The following is a 23,488-nucleotide window of genomic DNA, read 5'->3' as shown; positions in this document are numbered from 1 at the left end:
ATAAAATATATTCTTTTCGGAGAATAATGTATATTCTTTTCGATTAACGAAACAAAACTATAAATTTTCATCAACTGCCCGAAAAAAAGATTACAGTCAATGTATAAACTAAATACGATAACAAATTATGCACTCATTAAGATAAAAAACAAAAAAGTCGTCAGATTAATTTTTATCTAGTAACCTATTAATTTAAGTAAAATATCTCGTATAAATTAATATTTTAAATTATTTAGTGCATCAAAAGGCATATAATATATTTCAATCTTGACTCTACTCTTTAAATTCTTTGAAGTAGAATCTCACTCTAAAGAGTAAAAATTGAGCCAATCTCGAAAAAGGGTGGCTCAATTTTCAATTTTTAAGAGTGAGATTTTACTTCTCAGAGTGAGATCTACTCTTAAAAGTTTTAAAGAGTAAAACAGTCTGACATAAGATGACTAGCTCGTCGTTTTTGTCAACTTTAGTAAGTTAGAAGTGAGACAGCATATATAAAAAACAGCATATATACCCTTCTTTTTCACTCTTATTCTGAGAAAATTACTTAGCCAGACTCTGTTATAAAGTCTCTAGTCTCCACAGGATCTGTTTTTTGTGGCTAAACGAATGTACACTTTTGCAACTTAAAGTGAGATAGATATATATATATTTAATATTTGGCGAAAGCGAGAAAGAGAATTCTAGTGCAGTCTAGTGCAGGAATAAAAAACAGAATTATAGTTACGTTTAGAGAAGGGGAAGTCGGACCCTGGATTCTCTTACGCTATACAAGCTAATTATGCAGTTTTAATCATTCTAATTCAGGTTTTGTCCATAAATCGATCCGTGTACAGTCACGAAACTAGTTAAATCCGCTTCGCGCGCTATTTCGAGAGAACTAGACGCCAGGAACGAAACATTATTACGAGAGCGCGGTCCCCGTAAACCGGAATATTCGCCACTAGGAAGTGCCCGATATTACCGCGTACAAATCACATACATTATGGACGTGTGCAGGTGGCCCAGAACGAGGCGGAAAATCATCGATCCATTTTTCGCGATTTTCATTTCGTTTTTCTTCTCGTGTGCAGCAGAGTGAATAGGGTGAAAACGAGACCGTTCCTCGTGCGACAAGACAGTGCTTCTGGGGTGTGCGATTAAACTCTTGATCCGCACTTTCGTTCAAGCGTGGCTAACGTAAGGAGGGGCTCAACATATCTGAGGAAAAATCACGCCGGAGATCCAGAGGAACGCCTCCGTTCCGTTCCGCGCGCGCGAATCGCGAGTCGTCGGCTGGCGAACGAGAGAAAATTCTAAGTGACGGCTCTCCGAGTGTCCGCTTATCCGGCTGTTCGGCCACCTCGTCGTCGGCTCTCGCCGTGAGAGAAGTCGTGAAAAGAAAGTGTGAGCATGTGCGCGTGTTACAAAGTCAGCGTGTAATTAAAATTATGCATGCAACTGCATCTGAAATAACGTGTGTCCAAAGTGAGTACTTATCAGTTCTTGTCGCGAAGGGGAAAAGTTGTAATCTTTGAGAGATCACAACAATAATTTACCTGAACTCTTCAAATGGAAATTCAAGACTGATTCTATTTTAGCTCGCGCGAGAGGATATTCACACCCGCGCGCGTGACTCATCGGCGTGCCGTTGATCTTCGGTACTAAAGAATCACGCAAGAGCGGAAGCAGTTTCAAGAAGAGCACGTGTTTGTCTGTCCGGGTAAAAAAAGTTGATAAAGAACGATAGAAAATATTCTATCGTTTCGAATATGGAATATGATTCGTGAATTCACTAATTTGAATCAAATCTTGTATAAATTTTATAGAGCTTGATAAAATACGATAGGATTCGTATTCGATCAATCTGATGCTCGCGAAGTCGGCGATAAAAAACAATATAAGTTTATAGAAAACGATACAAATTGATAGAAATCCTATCGTTTTCAATCGTTCTCTATCAACTTTTTTTATTAGGGTGCCTGATCGAGGAAACCGAATACCGCATGAGACCATCACTCGATAAAACAAAGAGGGTAAGACTTAAATCAGAATAGATTGTATATTAAAAATGTATTATGTATTTTTTTTTTAACAAAATGAAAAATTTATTAAAAAATTGCGTATTTTTCTATATTATATTTAAAAGTAATACAAGTTCTCTTCTCGGCGACTATATTATCGCGCCATGCTTAGCGCCGAGACACTACCGCGTTTCCAGATGGATCAAAAATTATTTGAATAAAAAGTAGATAAACAATAATAATAAAATATTAATAAACGGGCAATGAGAGCATTTACAGCGCAGTACTTGGAGCGCAATACATATAATATATTTTCAATACTTTTTACATTATGTGTGTTACAAAGTTCGGTTTACTTCAAACCATTTTCAGCAATGCCATATAATTTTCATACAATATTCTAATCCGCAATGTTGGATATCATCTCTGCGTTCGACTGAGGATGAGCATATTCCTATTTCCTAGTTAAGAAATGCCACAAAATCTCTTCGTTGCTTAAGTGATTAACTGAATACAATAATGAACAACAATATTAATTGTATTGATTTTATGTAGTTTCTCGTTTTTTATTCACATATTAGAGTAACTCTAGGTATATACGTCGCACCTATCAAAAATTTGATTTATTAAGTATTATTTACTATGTTTAAAGTAAACGAACTATATCAGTAAAAACTTTGTATTGTCTACTACTATGAAAAAAATATTAGAAATCTGAAATATATATTTATTTTTCGTATTAAAAAATGAACTTTTTGAAACTCTTGCATTTTTGCTGTATATCCTATCATAGGGGTGGGATATACGACTACTCATAGGGGGAGGGGGGGTATGTACGGCTCATGAAAAATTTACAAACAATGCACATAAATAAGACGTAAAATAACACAATAACTTATAAAATGCGTTTAAAGTTTTATTAAGGAATAAGAATGATAAATATGTATATATAATTAGAAGTAATAGATAATAATTACAATCTTCCTACATATATTACAAGCGTTATGACATGAGGTACATGTTTCATGTAATGCATTTATTGCATTTAGTGCATTGAATTCAATTTGCGCACTTTGTATGCTTTGGACATAAATCCCGCCCGCTAAAAATGCCGTATATCCTAAATAGGTAGGATATACAAGACAATAAACTAAACAAAGAATACGAAAGCAAAGCACTTGTATTTTGCTATACAACATGCTTTACTATTCCTCTACACGTATGTATCACGAAATAACCACTAAGTCTTTTACACGTCCTACAGTAATCGTTTTATAGTAGATTATAATTTATGATGGCACTACTTATTACAGTGACAAATCGATTCAACTCACAATAATTTCAATAATATTAACAGTAAGAAGCTGAAATCATAACACAATACTAATATAACATAAAGATATGTAATAGAGTAGTTACGGGAAAATTACCCCCACTCCTTCTATTTTTTCTGACTTCTGCGACGTAAATCCCAGCGCGGCGTATTTGCCGGAATTACCCTATATGTATTGCTCTCCAAGTGAATGCTCTCATTGCCCGTTTATTAATATCTTTTTATTATTATTGTTTGTTTTTCGAGAGCCCTATCAAATATATATTGTTTGTTTTAAAAAGTAGATAAATTTTTAAAGACTAATTAAGATAAAATGAGAAAATTTTTTTTTAAACTATAAAATTATATCGTTAAATATAAAAATTTGAACTTATTAAATTATTTCATATATAATATTCATAACATTCATTTTTATACGGAGTGTAGGTATAAATTTCCAATTCCAATTACTTTTTGAAAAGACTACAACTTAAGGCATCTGTAAATAGCTCAGAATAGATTGCATATTAAGTAGTAAACGTACGCGAATTAATTAATTTATTTTTATCTTTCATTTACTAAATTGTTTCATTGTTTTATAAAATTTCATAAAATATACGTACGATTCCTTTAATTAAAATCAGTCGAATCAATTGAATAGATGCAGCCACCTAATAAGCGCAGTACACTGATTTATATTATTATTTAATAAATATGATAATATTCGTTTATTAGCGTGAAATGTTTTATAACTATTCAGCAAAAGATCTATAAGGATTACTCATCTTTACGTACTATGAATTAAATGTTAATTTATAATTAAAAAAAAATATTATCTAAAATTATCAGCTTCGTTTATATATCTATGTATTATTTTTAATTGATCTAAAACGTAATTTCTTTGTAATCGTCGGATATTACTTGTTATCGTTTATTATTATTCAAGGAAAACATTATCATCTTTCTCGCTCTTTTCAGAGAAAGATGATATATATTTCTATTTTCAAAGAATGCATAGAAAAGTTTTGAATAATTAATTTTCTCAGAAGAAAAGAAAGATATGGATCAGAAGAAGAGAAGATATGAATCAATTTCGTGATCACGGGTGCATTGAACGATATCGAAGCCACAATTAACTAATTGGTTGATTGAAGAGACGCGGATTCTGAACGTCGCCACATTCCGCGCCGAGCGGCGAGACATAAATCGAAGGCCTGTTCTGTTCCCATACCCTAGGACTAAACTTCTTGCATGATTCATCTTTCGCCCTTTTCTCTCCAATGTGAAGAATAAAAGAAGAAAAATGAACTGTGCCAGAAGTTCAGTCCTGGGGTATGGAAAAAGAACAGGCTTCGCAAATCGTGTCGAGACAGAGCGACGCGACGCGACGGCGCGCAATTTTACGCAACGCGCGCACACAACGTGTTCACGCGTGTGTGGGCACGTCGCCCTTTGACAGCTTTTCCATATATGGCTCGCATAAATGTTAGTCATCCTCACGACTTCCAACTGAGCAATTATTTGTCGACGATCTCGCGATCTGGCGACAGCGCATTGTTCCTGCGGACGGAACCGACGCGTTACGCTCGAGAAGTGGACCTCGCGCCTCGCGGACTTTTTCACCGTCGTTACATCACGCGCGTCACGCCACTATTACCAGTTCAGCGCTCTCAGAAACATCGAAAACGAGTTACGTGGAGAGCGTGTCTTGTACAATCTCTCGGGCTAAAACGGGTTATCAGACAGTCGCCTCCTTATCGCCAATCAGCGGCATGCTACGCCGTTTTACGACGCTTGCCGCGCGACGCGACGCCGCGCGTCCAGCTTAACCGAGGGTTGCTCGAACTCGAAAGCTACGTTCATTCTGAAGGGATTCCTATATGGAAGGAATGATTTTGCTGAAGTATCTAAAATTTTAGCTATATGTATATAAATACAGATTTGAAAATAATTTTGTTTGGACCATCAAAATAATTATGTAGGAAACTCAAGTATAATGAACTGTTGCAAAAAGTTTTGATGTGATAGCAACAACTCTAATGTTAGATAAAGGAGCAATGGTAACTCAGTTCCGGAGACTCATTCCATTTTTTTTCGAATTGCTTTATTATATTTTATTATTCGAATATAAAAACTGTTAGTAAGACAAATGCTTCTGGCAATAATAAAATAAGCTACACGAAGAGGATGATTTTATTGAAATATCTAAAAGTTTAGTTAGATATATAGAAATCTGAAAATAAATTTTGTTGGACCATCAAAATAATTATGTAAGATGCTTAAACAGGTTGCCAAATGTTGAAACTTTTTGCAGTATTGTCATCAACGTTTAAGTGTATTTTGATGATCTAACAAAATTATTTTCAGTTCTGTTTCTAGCTAAATTTTTGCATATTTTAACAAAACCGTTCTTTTTGTGTACATACGTGAATTTTTTAAATTTTATCTGTTTCTGTAGTCATTCTAGTGTCTAGAAAAAAACATTTTGCGGTATAAAATTTCCGCACAAAAGTTTCTGAAATCTTACATGTCTGAGAAATTCAGAGAATTCTATAAATCATAATAAAAATATTAGAAATTTTATATTCTATTTTACGTTACTGCGAATTGTAGTTTACTCTCTCGTTTCTCGTTCGTTCATTGTTTCACAGCTTACAAACGACCTAATTAATAATCATAATAATACACGTTGCTCGATACAATGAGTACTATCTGCCTACAATAAAATGAGCAGATAATTCATTCACGCGACGAGGCGATCGCGCGATTTCTGAAAGCACGCACAACTTAGTGCACGTTCGACACGCATACCTAATGTTAAATTTTACATAATCAGAAAGGGTACGTAAAATATATGCGCACTTTGTAGTCAAGGGGATTACGGTGCGTTTCGTTTCATTTAGTTATGCACAATGATTGAATTAGAGGGAGGCACGTTTGCAATCTATAATAAGCGTGGACACGCGCGCGTAGCAACGTCTACGTATATTCGTGCGTGCCGCAGAATGAAAAACCTGAACTGTAAAACTTAAACTTGACACTTGACACTGAGCTTTCCAATTGAATCGTGATAATGAAAGAAAAGGTGATAGTAAATGAGAAGGAATTGTGTCTCGAATCGATTAAAACTAGTTTTCAAACAATCTGTAATTCATATTAAAGGATAAAATTTTATTTATTTATTGTAATTGAATTCTAGTATAATTTTATTATAATTTTAAGCTATATATATATCATTTGAAAAATTAGAGAATAAGTACATATATATAAGATGTCCTAAGAATAAGTACATATATATATAAGATATTCTAAAATTCACGATTTATAAAATTACAATAAAAAATGTTTTTCAAAAAATTAAATAAAAAGAATTATTTATTAATTTTTATTTTAAGTAATAGTTTCTGAGGTATAAGAGAGATATATAAAATATTTTAATATGGCCAATTACAGACTACGTTCAGATGATCACTTATACTCTCTAAATTTCTTAGAGTGAAATTTTACTCGCTCCAAAGGAGTGAAAATACTGTCACTATTGAAAAAAAATGAAAATATTTATATTCTTGAATAAGAGTGGTAGATTTTTACTCTTTTCTCGGAGTGAGATTTCACTCTTTGGAATGAGATTCATTTAAAAAAAAAAGGAATGAGATTTCTTTTGTTTGGAGTGAATCTCACTCGAAAGATTGAAGTCTCACTCCAAGAGAGTAAAACCTGTCACTTATTTTATTTTTTTCTGTTAAGAAATAGCATAGTTATAATAGCAATAAAAGTTATCGCTATTAAGTTACATAATTACGTTTGTATTTCCTTTACAATTTTACTTATGTAATAACACACATAAGATACTTTATATTTAAAAAATAAAGAAACAGTTAAGAAGAAAAATATTTTTGGTATTTAAATATTCCAATGAATTACGTTCTACCAACATTTTTTCCATTTATGAAATTAATTTAAAACAATCATTGTTCTTACCACTACGAAACACGCAGCAATACATTAATTGATCTAGTTAAAATTCAGTAGCGTTCGCGTAATCAGTAAGCGATATCAGCGACACGTAGAATAAATGAATGAAGCACAATGCCACTTAGATTTTTGGTGATCTGCTTTAGAGTCATTCACATCGATTGATTTATATTTCTCGCAACAACGTTCTGCTAAAAATAAATATCTTTTACAACGCCAAATATGTATTTTTCTTCGTTTTCCTGATTTTTATATTTATCCATGAAACGATGTGATTTATAATCATTTATTTTCATGTAATTCCCGAGGATACATCAAAGTATATATAAGAGATAACGTAAACAGTTGCCAAAATTTAAGACAATCAGATATAAATGCGGCGATAAACGACAATTTACTGCCGAGGTGACGATTTCGGCGCGCTGAATTTTTGATATCGAAACTTTCTACGATTGTTACATCATACCAGACGCCGTCGCGACAAGACGTGCGAATATTTGCTGTCTGCGTTCCAATATGTATTCAAAAACGCAGTTGTACTATAGGTATAATTATAACTGAATAGGAGGTATAATCGCAAACTTACAGCGAAGCTTCAGTTTATCGCTAACAAGTTTCACACTTCATTTATTTAAAGATGTGCGTTTGTTTGCACAAGAAAGCAAATAAAAAGATTTATTTGCTAATCGCTTCTAATTAAATGTTTTCGCTTGCTAATTTAGTTTGTTCATGTCACAATCGCGTATTTCGAAAAAGAAGTTATAATTCTTCGACAAAAAGTTCGTAACATGAAAAGAATATTTTTACTAATATGTATCTAAAAATTTAGACAGACACAAATCTGAAAATAATTTTTATGGATTATCAATATAATTATGTGGAAAATTCAAGTTTGATGAGTAATATTGCAACAAGTTTTAACATTTTGCTCTCATCATGTTTAAAAGAGAGTTTCCTATATAATTATTTTGATCCAACAAAATTATTTTCAGTATCTGGCTAAATTTTTAACTTTATCTAATTTTTAAATACAATACTTCATTGAAAAAATGTATTAAATTTTAATAAATATTTATTTGAATAGTAGATACTAAATATTTATTAAATGTAAACATACATTTATTTGATACAAGAATCATTAATTTGATTTAAATATCATCTTTTTTATTGAATAAATATTTATCTATTCTAAATAAATATTTAGTTAAAAAATAAATGTTTATTTATATTTTAAAAAATAAAATTTATTTATTCAAAATATTAAAATTTAGCAAATTTTTTTCAATGTTCAGAAAAATCGTCTGTGTATGTTTGCTCTTTTAGCTAATCAGTTAAAATATTGCAAATAATCCCGAAAAAACCAAGAAATTTCGTATTGATATCGCGATCTGAAATTGTTGTCAACGCATATCATTGACACTTTAGCCGCGGAGAAGCATCGGGGAACATTCACGAGGGAGAAGAGGGGCCTGGACAGCACGCGAAAAGATATCCCACCAATATCTGTATCGGCGGCACCGACGGCAGAGCACAGTCTCGATTCCTCCACTTTGAAACGGGCCAATCTCGCATCCCGTCGTTATCGTTAAAACTACTGCGAACCCGTGGGGCACACCCGGTATAACGAAGTCGCGACAGTTGCGGACCCTCCGTTCAAGTCACATCGCGCGCGGCTCTTTAGTACACGCGTACGCACGCACATATGCACACGCGCGCACGTGGCGTGTCTCGCCTTCGGGGTCTCCTTTTCCTCTCGACAAGCTGGAATTGTTGAATCCACGTCGGTGACAGTGCGACTTCGGAGGGACCAGAGGTAACGTGACTCGATTTTTAAGCCGATCGCGTTCCGCCTAGTCATATCGCAAAAACGGGACGAAAGTCAAAAAGTGCGTTTGAGTGTTTTTGGATCTTGGGAGGCAGATGATCGGACGCGAGTCACTCACATCACTTGGTGCCTAAAGCATTTTTCTGCTGTAGAAGCGTTATGAATGGCTCTTGTCCAATCGCGATGTGTCCAATTGATGCCTATCCCTTTTCGGAAATTAAAAACTGAGAAAAGATAATGGATCTGGGTGGACCACGTGGTCTACGCAAGCGGTTCCCGCGCTCATCAGGATGCGCAAGCGCACGTGGCGAACGCGCCTCCGCGCGTAAACGCGCGAGTTTCTTTTTACACCGGTGAACCTCGACCGCGGAAAATCGATGACGAAAAAGCGACGGCCGAGTGCTATTAATTATGCGACATACTCGCTGATTGCCTAGACAGTCGCGAATGTTTCTGTACAACCATTTAGAACATTTATTAAATTCAGCAGCGATTGATTATCTGTCTTATCATCGGAAAATACATCATCTAATCAGTGATGCGAAACACCTAGATGCAAATATCCTATTTGGTATCTATTGCTATATTTGGGTAACTTTTATGGAGCAAGGAAACACGTGATACTGAGAATAGAGCACTTTTTATGTCATCGGTGCTAAGAGCGATTGGTGGGAAAAGTCAATGTCGTCATCGGAAAGGTCACGCTTCGACATCTAAGATCTTCAAGCAGATCTTCACCTTTTAAATTTCATTAATATTTTAGACTGCTTCGAGAATTGATATTTGCGAATTTATTTCTGGCTGGATCCGACACGTGGTATTTTATACGACGATAAAAAGATATCATTTTTCTCAAACGCTTCCCACTCCTTTCCGTTGGAAATTTTATAATACACTTTATTAATCATTTTTAATTGGTCCAGAGATATCTCTTTTAACAAGAAAAAACAAATAAGCACCTTTACGTTGATATGATAAATGGCTTGAAAGTTTCTGAATACTAAATCGGCGTTGTCAAGAGTGGTTAATGATATTGCGAGAAGTAATTATTGTATATCTAGTGACAGAGTTTATCAATGTAGTTATCAATTAACATATAATATATCTGTGCTACTGTATATTGTGAAAGTGTGATCTGCTCTCTATAGTTATTTTTAGAGCCAAAGTATTTTTATACCAACGCATGGCGGTGCAACAGCTTGAGGATCTCGAGAATCCGATGCAGAGTTTACATTGCAGAAAATTTGAATACAATGCAATGAGATAAATTATAAGTCGCGAAATCTTCTCTATTCTATCATTTTAAAGAAAAAATTTCTTTGAAAATAATTCTCGATATAAGTTTCTATATCGTTTTCTGAAATGTAATTATCTTCATCTTAACTTTTATATATCGTATTCTGTTAAATATAACAATCTTTAGGAATGTGTTAAAAAATAACAAAATCTCGCGAATGGAATCATTTGGTTGCATGATTTATGGGTGACCGTGAAAAAGTAATGATTTCGAGCGGAAATTTTTTTTGCAGGATGCAGGTGTTCAGTAGAAGGTTTCATGAATTTGAAATGCGTTCTCGCGTGCAGGTGTTTTTTTAATACCGTAGACTGTAGAGTTTGATCAGAATGTCGAAACGCAAGATTATCGCTAAAGAAATAAGAAGATCGTAGATACTCTTTTTAATATAGTAAAGATACATGTCATCCGATTCCTTCTCTGTAATAGATGCGAATTTTTTTTATTTCTTATATCCAGAGTCTCGATAAGTGAGGAATTTGAAAATTAATTACACTTGGAAGTCTTTTATTTAATTGATGTTTCTCTTTCGCACGCACCTGATAATTCTGTTACACCACATGTTTTATTCTGCATACATAACATGCTTAAAAAGACGAAGACTGAAAACAAAAACAAGAGGCTAAATTTAGAGACCAACGAAGTTCTCGTAAAGGCTCCAAACGACATAGCTAATATTCGTCAATATTAGTAAATATTGCACACGCGCACACACACACACTCACACACACACACACACACACACACACACACACACACACACACACACACACATATGCATGCACACGCACACGCACACGCACACGCACTCACACATATACATGCATAATTTACTCAAAAAGGTAGGCTAATTAGCGAATGTGCGCAAAGTTGGCATACATTGACCATGTTATCTGGAGCCGTCTTTAAAACACCTATGTATATTTACTTGATCAGTTCTTTTTTGACAATTAGCATCAATTTTGTTTTAAATCTTTGTATTATACTAATAAAATTCCTATATATATTTATGATAATAAATATTGAAATACGAAAATGAATTCAGGATGGTACAATTTTGTTCTGTAGTTTTAATGAAAAATAAAGCTAGCTTCGATTTATAAATTTGAATATTTTAAAAATTGTATACTCATATATTATATATATATATATATATGTATATATATAATTATATATACAATCATTTATACGTTTGCAATATTTCAAAATGCATTTTCACGTTGAAATTTTTTTTTTTAAAAGTACTATTTATATATATACATATATAAAATTATTTATGGATTGTACATAATCATTGAATAAATAACATAATATATTTTTTGACATAATCGCACAAGAATTTTTCGTTCCTCACTATTAAAATATCTCATATTTAATATTAAATTATTAATTTATTTAAAAATGAGAAAGGATGAAGGCTAATGGAATGAGCAACAATAAAATGTCAACATATTAAAATGTGTATATTGTATTTAAATCATAACACTGAAGCAGAACGTTTTGACTTAACTGATCGTAAGTCTGTTTCGAACGCTAATACAAAAATGTAATATTTATTAGATACATGTCGTAATTTTAATAATACGTTTTAATATTATGACCTCATTGTTGCTCGTTCTGTTCGCTTTTCTCATTTTTATTTATAATATGAGTCACTACATAATTATTATTAATTTATTTAACGTCGATATTATTACTGATCAGATGCGCCCAAAAAGAATGAGCTTGAAATTATCTACATTGATAGATTATTTGATAAATCTCTTTAAAACTAGTAGCAAATTCGATTGAACGCACTCAGTATTGGTGCACATTAAAATCGTCGTACACAAATTAACGTAAAGAGATAGTTTAATATAAATATAGAAACTGATTAAACTGCTCTCTAAATCTGAATCAGTGGATAGTCATTAATTACTCAGTGGCATACTTGACACTGATAATCAGTGAAGTTCAACTAAAAAAGAAAAAATGTTTGAGCATTATATAACTAAAATACTGATATTTGTACGTTAATTTCAATTTTCCAATACCATATTCATTGAATTTAAGCACTAAAACAAGGTTAATTAGATCACATAATAAAAATTAGCTAACAGCTGTTAGGTTAGAGATCTCACATTTAATTCACTGATTACCAGTGGCATACTTGGCACTGATATCAGTGATTATCTACTGATTCAAATTTAGAGAGTGTGAAATCCTTAATGTATTAATAATCCTTAATATATCCTCAATACTTTAGTATGCTGTTAGATAAAATATATATTTTATGATTCAAAATATTGCATTTCATTTTTACACCTACATTAAATCAGTGTACACCGACTTTAATGTGCACCAGTGTGCACTAGTGCGTTCAACTGCGCAAATTTGCTATAAATCTCAAATTTCGAATCGTGTATATAAAGAGCGTGCAGCATTTACGAGCTGCAGGATCGAAAAAGTTGCAGACAGACCGCAGCAATGTGATGCATTTTTTACTCCACCGTCATGATAGCTGCATTATAAAGTTTCCATTTAATCTGCACGTTCAGAAAAACTTTTGATGATTCGTCATCAGCGGAAAACAAAGATCAGAAAAGACACGCTGGAAAATGACGTCAGAAACAGAAACGCGGTTTATTGGCCTGTTCGCGACTATTTCTGTAGCGTTTTAATCCGGCTTTCCGACATGCATTACGAGACATGAATACTGCCAGCAGATAAATGTAGACCAAAAACGTAAAATAAGTTCTCGTAAACTCTGACCTTCAATTACATGATTCGATATTTTTTTCGTCAATAGTAAGATGAAAAATATAATGTCAAATGAGTTCAGAATGTCAACGAGTTATAATCCTACTCTTGAGAAAAATGAAAGTGACGTTTTGTTTATTTTTGATAATTTTCTATGTTGAAACACTAAATTGTAAACACAGATATAACAGCGTTAGCATCGAAATTTTATCATTTCATTTTGCTCTCTTTTTATTATCTACGTTCTGCCGTATCTATTTTTTACGTCTCATTCACGACGCGAAATGAGTCAATGGAATTCCGATTAATAAACAAATTCGAAGTAATTTTCGACGGTACAACGAGACACACTAGCAGAATTTAAAGACCTAACATGAGAAATAGATAAAAACCGCGGCGCTTCCGAGTTATTATTAAAATATCTACTTAGGAAGTGTGACTGAAATCTTTTGCAGAGTAAAATAATCAATACATGACCTTCATGTTTTTTTTTATTTTAGTATGAAATTATCATTTCTGTAATGCATCTGCATCGAAATTTGTCCGGTCACGAGATTTGAAATTCTTTCAAAAATTTTAGGAGAAGAAAAAATTTCGCAAGAACTTATGGAGATTATGGAATCATCGACGATAATTTACTAACCACCCGCAAAGAATCTCGATTGCTTAGACTTTTGTAACAATATTTGCGTAATTCCGGAGAATGATTAGAACGCCGCTCTCGCGATAATTATGTTATTGCAAATATATGCGGCGACAGCGTCGACATGTAAATATCAATGTTTATCGGTATGCGATTGAGCGAACGGAAATCGGATTTTTACTATCTTTACATATCGTCACGTTTACACGCGGAAAAATTGAGCGAGTGAAGGTGCGGAATAACAATGATGCGGAAAGAGTCAGATCGTGGAAGGCAGAAATACCTTTTATCATTGTAAAGTCGTTATACCTGGAAGGGACATAATTCCTAGTGTGTATTATGCAATCCATTAAAAAACATATTTTATGATAACTCTTATGAATACCGAGCAGTTTAGACATAACGCGGATCTAAGAAACAATTCACTTCGTGTGTTTCTAATTTCCCCGACACTCAATCAGTCGTTCAGACGAAAGATTTTGTGAAAATCTATAGGGTCGTAAAGTAAGCTTGCGGTGACTGAGAAAACTGGGAATGAGTAAACGCTTTTTAGACACTAATAATAAGATATTGTTCACAAATACTTTGTGGCATTACATGGCGAAAAAGTAACGATTGTTATCTCTTTCTTAAATAATTATTGAAATATCTCTGCTGGAGTAACGAGAAACCTTTAAAAGTAGTGTAATCGCCTCATTGTTTCTCTCATAGATTCATATATAAGTACTGATCCCGTTAAAATTTATAGATATAATTTATACAATTTAAATTTATATAAATTATATAATTCATATCGCTAATAAAATTTATATAATTTATCTTTAAAAAATACTTCAGAAAATATCACAATAATTCTAATAAATAATACAGTGCAAATCATTGAAAGATTTTAAGATAGCCACATAATAAAAATAAGAGAATTAAGATAAATTAAATAATCCTGTTATATGATCCATATTGATTTCTATATTTACAGAGCAAAGTTCTATTGCTTATCAGGTGAATAAGATATTTTACGAAATATACTTATTTCTTAAAGTTTTGTAATGATGTCATTAAATAGATAAAAGAGGAGAACTACTTTGTGCAAAAAGAATGCAAAATACATATTATTATTACAGATACAATATCGTATTTATGCGCTAATTATTTCTTGCCAACTTCCGCGGTAATTACTTCGGTTATCAATAAAAATATATTGGTGCTGCACTTTGCATTCGCGATTACATTACAATATATTATTTCGTTCCACTTATAAATCGATTGATCACAATACCGTATTGTTATTCTTCGACGTTAAAAGTACATGAATTAATGAGATACGTTTCGCGGAAGCGTACTGCATATCTTCTTTATTCTAGAAAGATACAATAAGCTTGTGTACTTCAGTTTCCGTGCTTGTTTCTTAGAGGCGAGATTCTTCACAATTATCACTGACTGGATGTTGATCTATTCATTATCCCCTTGCGAATGATAATTCCCTTTGAAGTAGCAGTAATTTATTGTCGATCGATAAGCCGCAATCGCCTCACGTGGCGATTACGACTTCGCGTAAAATCGCGGAGCTTTATTGGCACTTTATCTGGTAAAAAGTAAGAGGATATCTACCCGCTTGACAGTTACTCGGGCATAATTTATCAGCGAGTTAACAGAATTGCATTATCCGTTGCGCGTCGATAATAAATTATCTTGGTATTTGAAGAGTTAATCATCGGTTCGTGCAAAAACTACCCTCGTTTCTATAGCAGCGATTATTAGGAGCAATTGTTATGGAGACGTGTTTGAGTTCGCGATTATCTCGTTTCATAATTTTTTTTCTGTCCTAATTACGCGCTTCTTTGTTACTAATAACGCATGGATTTTTGCGTCAAAGCATCGCATTGATATCTCACACATGTATGTAAATGTGTGACGTACATACGCTTTGCTTCATCAGCGTAAATCTTTGCAGACCGAATTTTGTAACAAGCAAAAGAAAAAGCACGGAGTAAATAAACTGTGCGATAAATTGTCTACGAAATTATTCGAGAGAAGCAAATTCAATCATGATAGAAAACTTGGTCTATTATGTCACTCATCGATCTGATATGCAAATAACACGATAATAATCTATATCTTATCTACTTATCTAATCGAAAATATAAGTCTGTTGTGTTACTGATTGTATCTGAAATAGCACAGTCGATGAATAAGTCATAATCTGGATTTTACATATAGATGTATACCTAATTAGTTTTATAAATCGGTCCCATGTAGTATCATAATGTCGGTCAGAGCAGGAATCAGAAAAAAATATTCTGCTAATTATACGATTAGATTCATGGTGGGAGATCACGGTTTAGTATCTATATCAATGTTCAAGTAAAAAATGTACAATGTTTATATAAATATAAATAAATAATTAAATATTGTAAATATAATATCAATAGCATGTAATATAATAAATAATAAAATATTAAAGATATATCTAATAATTAAAGATATGATAAAGATATATTAATATAAAAAAATATTATATACTTTTGTTTTCTATTGTTATATTAAAAACTTAAGAACATTTAATTATATTTATTTAAATATAAATATATGTGTGTATTTTTTTTTTTTTTTTTAAATTTTATCCATGATCGAAATCGTCATTACGATCAGATAGAGTCTATCAAGGACAGCGAGAAAAAAGTGGAACAATATTGCAGTTTCTACTGAATTTACTTTCTCCTTTCTCAGATCATTGTAGATAAAATAAGCGAAGTCACGCTAAAAATAAATGTGTCAGTTATCCATTAGGAAAGTTTACACGATTCTGTTTGCGTGATAATTGCTGAAGCTGTGCATAATACAATTTTTTGCAAGTAGCATGTATATGCGCGTAAGATGAGGTCATAATTTTTAATCGTTTTTGATATTGTATCTGAGAGACAGACAGTATAATCACATGTATATTGCAAGGCGTCTTAAAAAGTAATAAAGGAAAAAATGAGAAAGAGAAGGAGTTGACGCAATCGGTCAAGCAATAAAACTGGTATCGAATATTTAAGAATGCTCCGAATTGAAGTTATTTGTATGTTGTAGAAGATATAAATATTTTGCTTAAATCACAACAGACAATATTTTTAAAATATATTTTCAATATTTATTTAATATTTTTAATATTAATATATCTATCTACTGATTGGATTTGAGCCTACCTTATCATCGATTTATAAGACAACAAACTCGAGATTCACAAATTAGATTCGATATTTTAAATTAATGTGTAAAATATTACTATAATTATAATTTTTCTGTTGATTTTTTGTAAACATCTATTCAATCAATAAGTAGAATTTTAATGAATTGATTGTTTTAATCTTTATTTAATCGTATTAGGATATAAATTTATCTGGAATCATGTTCTCTGTGTGAGATTGAAAATTTTTTCATTAATTTACTATTCATAATCACAGATGAGCTAATTTTGTCATTAAGAATCAATAAACTGCAAGTGATTGAAATTATAGATCTCTCAAGTATTAAGTTTTAAAGAAAATTAATAGGTAGTAAAACTTTTAGTAATATTTTTACTAAATTTTCTTCATTAATTTTAAGATTAATTCTGAAGATATCTATAAATGTTAAAGATTGATTCACGCATAAAACAATAATTTCCCTATAAAAAAACATCAATTAATCACATTCTCGAAAAATTTCAAATTAATTAAAGCATTTCTAAAAATTAACTTGTTAGACATAATGGCAAAACAATTGATTGCGATAACGAAAACCATCTAATCCTATAAATATCTGTTTATCCACTGTTCTTGATAACGAATCGCAATCTTAGCTATCGACTATATTGTCGCTATTAAATTCCAGAATTAACAACAATTAACCGCGTGACACCAATAAACAATCAGCTCATGTAATATATCTTCAAGTAGCTCTTATCATTTAAACGTCACCAAGATGTCGTATAACGAAAACACTATGCCTGCGATTAAATTGGAATAGAAAGATCAAGAAAGGCTGAATTTCGAAAGATCAAGGCCAAGCAAATCAATATAAAAACTTACTGCCATGTGACCATCAAACAGTTCAACACTTCACTTTCATCGACAGTAAATTAATAATCAAATCATTGATCCTTTACCTTGATGTTATTACTTTATATATGCACAAGAAAAAAAGGGCTATCGGGTATCACTGATCATGATAATATAAATAATATGGTGGTCTTGCCTTTGAATCTTCTTACAATATCTATTGGATGTTATGTTATGCAAGATGTTTTAGATAGCGTAGTGCAGAGAGATAATTTTTATCTACATTTGTATGATTTTGATTTGATCTAAGTAGATTTTTCCTTAAGATAAATCGAAAATACTTGTCGTATTTTATCACAATTATTTTCGATTTTACTCCTATAATAAAAAAAATGTTATATTTTGCTATTTTAACAAAACTGACCAAAGAAAATTGGCTATTTGTGAATAATTTCCTTTTTTATCATTAATATAACTTTTTTCTCAATGTAATTGCATTACTTATTTCATGAACATATTGTATATTCGAGCATACCATAAAATGACATGCAATCTGTTTGCAAAATCTGTCATCTAATCATTTTTAAACAAACGAATTTAAATTAATTAGACGTTGATCAGCGTGAATGAGAAGAATCACTCACTCAAGTTTTATTGCATTACGATACAGTATAGATATACGTCGCTTTAATTATCCATGTTATTTTAGAGAAGCATTCCTTTGAACCAGATTAATCCTGGACACTTATTATCAACAGAATTGTAAAATGTCATTGCAAAATTTTGCAAAAAGAATATAAAGTGAATAAGAGATTCTTACGTATTAACAAGGCGATGCGTAATTTACCGATATTTTTTTTCTTTTAGTTTATCGTCTATTTCAAACAAAAATGTTGTAATATTGTAGATATCACTATATAATATGTAGATAAACATTGGGGACAAAAACATCGCATTAGTAAATCGATTACAAGATGTAATATCTTCATTTTTGCAATAGCACCCAATAAAAAACAAATGTTTTATTAAAAAACTTCAAAATGTAATAATAATTACGTGAACCATAATAAAATAAATGGGGCCATATTTGTTAATTCTTGTTCTAGTCGCATCGCTAAAAGTTATTTTTTTTAAGTTTTCATTAATATATAGAGTAAACTTGTCTAGTATCATGTAATAGTATAATGTAATAGTGTCATATTGGTGTACCTTTTATGGCGGAATTGTCAAATATATAACTTATATTACCGGTTATTAAAGATAACAAAAAAGTGATTTTTGCATTTTAAAGATGGTCATGTTACTCAAGTTTATCCTATAGAGAAAAAGACATAGCAGTAGCAATTATAAAAGTGACAACTATACAAATTTTGTATACGTATAATTAGTGTACATAATAATTAAGAAACAATTTAGATTCTATATATTTATTAGTATACATTATATTATATATAATTATAGTAGTGACATAATAATATTATGTATAATATAAATGGATAAACTATTTTATAATTATTCCAAATAGAAAATAATTTATTATGTACATTAGTTAATTCAACTGTATACATTTATTCTATATGCATTTATTCAACTATATACATATAAATCTTGTATAGTTGTTATACCTTTATAGTTACTATACGGAAAGATCAATTTTGCTGAAGTATTTAAACATTTAAATAAATACAGAGCTCTAAAAAATAATTTTATTAGACTATCAAAATAATTATAAAATTATATGTATAATAAAATCAAGCACGATAAGCAATGCAGCCGAAAGCATTGGTTTTTATGCAAGAATTTGACATCTTAGCAATCAGTTCAAACGTCCTATATGTATAATTATTTTGATAATTCAACAAAATTATTTACAAATTTGTATCGAACTAAATTTTTAGATATTTAGCGAAACCATTCTTTCCGTATTCTATTATGTTTTTTTCGGAGTATAAATCAAAGACATAAATGCGCCATTTATGTGTAAAATTAGTCAACAAAAACGAAAGAAGTAGGACGTAAAAAGACGACTCTCTATCTCTTTCTATTCAACCAATCTCAATACTCTAGAAAAAGAGGGAGATTGACTGTCTTCACGCTCTCTTTCTCTCATTTTTGTTGACCACATTTGATATACTATTTAGATACGGATGGCGCGGTCCATGCTCTATATCTTTGGTAAATCAAGTGTATTTTTAACAGATTATGTTTATCGACACATTGTGTCTATCACATTGTGTCTGTCATCGTTGAACAGATTTTAAGTGGCGTTTTACACGTTTTAGATATTCGGAAGGGACGATGTCAACGGTGGACAAAGTGGATGATCAGATTTCTGACGCTAGTAAGCCGCAGCAAAATGGTCACGAGACTAACAAGAGCGAGGAGCTGCAGCTTCAGGACGTCAATGACAATAACAACGACGAGGTGATTTTCCGCGACATTTTCTCGCGTGTAGGTGCATCGAAATGCAGAAAATGCAAAAAATCGCGCCGTGTGCTATCACTCGCGCCGCAGCTGTCAGTCCTGTTTGTACGATCAGTACGTTCGCGTTGAGAGCGACGGACAGATCGTACGCTGTAAAACTGCAAACGCGATATCGCTTTATTTGCGACACATAATGGACCCGATAGTAGTCGTTGTCTCGCTGTGGGTCATTCAGGGGCGGATCCGCGTTCCCGACTGAATTTTTTTTATCTGTCTGTCTGGAAATTAACAACGCGGACGACGATAAAGCTCCTCTTGATTTTTATACCGCGAATGACCGACAACACGTGCCGCTTTCTGCTCAAATAGGCTGGAACTTTCAACAAATCTCTTTGGATTACACGTATACGTTTTTAATCGTGTAGAAAAGTGCTTCTGTCATCAACGGAAATGAAAGCCGTTGTGATGATTTTTCTGAATTGTAAGAAATACTTCACTAATGATTTCGTTCTTTTCATGAAGTTGTATTTAAATTGATTCAGATTATTGAGACTAGATCGAGCATATGAATTAATATAGTGGATAAGTTTTTTTTATTATATTATAATATAATGGTAGTATGTAATTATAATGTGATTATAGCATACACGGAGAGAATATTTGCTAAATGTTTAAAAATTTAGTTTAGATACAGACTTGAAAATAATTGTGTTGGACTATCAAAATAATTATATAGGAAACTTAAACACGACGAGAGCAATGCTGCAAAAAATTTTGATTTTAGCAATCAGCTTGACCGTCCTATACATATATACTTTGATAATTCAATAAAATCATTTTTTTGGTCTCTAAATTTGTCTCTAAATTTTTAGATACTTCGAAAAAATCATTCTTTCCGTGTATTTTTCACAAATTCTTCTTTCATCTTTTTAAGAATTTAAAAATATTAATTTTCTACTTGCGAAAATAAATCTGTATTAATTTTTTCCTTTAGATCTCTCTCTTATTAAATAAAACGTTTTATATCGAACCTACCGAAAGCAAATGCCACCTGCGACAAGTCAACGTTTTTTATGAACACGGTTTGACTACTACCAGACTGAGAACTTTTAAAGTTTTGGGTCACGAAACGACCGAAATACTAAAAACCGGGTTCTCGGCGGTTTTCTGAATGCCTGAATGGCCTTGACTTTAGCTACGTTGTGAATTTCCAACGAGCGAAGGCGAGTCATCAAGTTTATATTGAATATCAAGAGGAAACTCGCAAATTAACTAATTTCGTGCCGCTTCTCCAAACTAGCTTCAGTATATAATACCTATCGTATCGTGTTTTCTTACATGCGAGAAAACAACTCTCACGCGATAATTATCTCTACCCTTAAAATTTATTGATAATCGAGATACGAAATTTCTAATATGTAGTTTGAACATACAATTCTGCTGCTTGCGCAAACTGGTCATGTACATTTTCATGCAAATAAAATACAATATCAATTACGATTAACAAAAAGTATATAATTATTTCTCAAGCCAATTATTAAGAAATGATTTCATCTGCTTTAATCAAAATCATTAATCATATCATTTTGGAATAATATTAAGTGAATAATTTATATAAATAATCGAAATGTATTTAAATTATAATTTTTGAAAAATCACAAATTAAATAAATAATTTTCGAAATTAAATTTTGTTTATAATTAATTTTTCAAATTAGCTTTTTTACACTTTACTAATAATAATTAGTAAATAATTAGTAAATTTTACTTTAATTAATAGTTAGTATTTTACTTTAATCATTAATAATTAATAAAACCTTATTTAAAAATTTCGAACTTATTCTAAGAATAAATTTTGAATATTTATAAATGTAAAATATTTGCAAATATAATTTAATTCAACAAATATTAAAATAGACGGTATTTAAAACATAAGTAAATCACATAAACCAGATATTGTAGTTATTACGTTTTAAATCTTAAGTATGTAGACATCATTATGTTTGGTCATACATATCTCCATAAAGCTTTTGCAGCATATATAAATTAATATTATTTTATATTTAAGAATGACCTAACAATTACTATCTTATCGGTAGGTAAATCAAAATTATATGCGCGATTATATTTAAATAATTTATGTTTACATACTTTCCCTAATTTTAACGCTTTTAGCTTTTTGTTTCTTGTTCAAAATCAACGTATACATGGTTTGCACAAATTTCCATACTAATTAAAAGTTATAAGTCTCTAATATTTTTCATTGCGATTGTCCGCATAAGTCCGATCCTCATAACAAGTTGACTGTGTATTCTTTAAAAAATCTTAGCAAATTTTGATTATTTATCAGGTAAGTTACCATTTTCAAGTGCTTTTTTATATGCAATATTTATATACTTTAATTTTCATGCTTTTATTATTCTGCTAATTTTTATAAGAAAATATTATATTGCAATAAACAGATTATAATTTTTTAAAGTTACCTACGTTTCGTTAATCTAAAATCTTGCCTTTTCTCACTAATATATTATATATTTTCCAAAAGAATATATTTCGTTGATATAAAATATATCAATAAAATTCTTTAATTACTGTGTATTTATGTAAAATTATGAGGAATAACTGTTTTTGCATCCTATTGCAATAACAAATCACTGCAATGTTTTCCTCCTTACTTTATTATAAACTTTTAATTTTATCTTTATTTTTAACTTTTAATTTTAATTTTATCGGGTAATACAGCATTATTTACCGATCTTACCTAATTGAAAGTTTAATAAAGTAAGGAGGAAAACATCGCAATGAGTTGTTATTGTGATAGGATGCAAAAATAGTTGTTCCTCATAATTTTACATAAATACACACTAATTATCTTACGTATGATATTTAATGATTTTTTTTAATTATTGTAAATGTTTCGTTAACATTTGTCAATAGACCATCGAAGTGGAAATGGTTGTACCACCTGACGGAGGATGGGGCTGGGTGATTGTTGCAGCCTCCTTTATGTGCAACTTTTTCGTCGACGGTATCATTTTCAGTTTTGGCGTATTTCTCAACGACATCGCAGATGCGTTCTCTGTTTCGAAAGCGAGTGTTGCATTCGTTAACTCGTTACAGAGCGGATTTTATCTTATGGCGGGTTAGTAATAACACGTATGTAATATTTAACAGCAGATCTATATATTAACCGTAAAATAATTTATTTAAAATTATTATAAAAAATTATAAATATATTTTAAGTAAATAATTTTA

The 23,488-nt window shown here is 31.4% G+C and overlaps 1 protein-coding gene across 2 annotated transcripts in view; it reads left to right on the top strand.

The window, feature by feature from the left end:
• Positions 1-1,031: 1,031 nt before the first annotated feature.
• Positions 1,032-23,488, top strand: part of LOC108724503 (monocarboxylate transporter 12) — a 31,255-nt gene continuing 8,798 nt past the window's right edge. The window contains exons 1-5 of one of the 2 annotated variants that reach the window (XM_018450910.1): positions 1,032-1,464; positions 1,578-1,699; positions 1,954-2,012; positions 20,093-20,234; positions 23,171-23,375. In XM_018450910.1, coding sequence (XP_018306412.1) covers positions 20,109-20,234; positions 23,171-23,375 — 331 coding nt within the window. In that variant the 5' untranslated portion in view covers positions 1,032-1,464; positions 1,578-1,699; positions 1,954-2,012; positions 20,093-20,108. Of the gene's footprint in view, positions 1,465-1,577; positions 1,700-1,953; positions 2,013-8,877; positions 9,101-20,092; positions 20,235-23,170; positions 23,376-23,488 lie in introns of those variants that run through there. The other variant, XM_018450909.1, reaches the window with a different exon arrangement.

The sequence above is a fragment of the Mycetomoellerius zeteki genome, unplaced genomic scaffold (assembly GCF_001594055.1).
Source record: "Mycetomoellerius zeteki isolate Tzet28-1 unplaced genomic scaffold, Tzet1.0 scaffold301, whole genome shotgun sequence".
In the NCBI taxonomy this organism is placed as follows: domain Eukaryota; kingdom Metazoa; phylum Arthropoda; class Insecta; order Hymenoptera; family Formicidae; genus Mycetomoellerius; species Mycetomoellerius zeteki.
The sequence above is the reverse complement of the archived record's forward strand: the minus strand, read 5'-3'. Positions and strand labels throughout refer to the sequence as shown.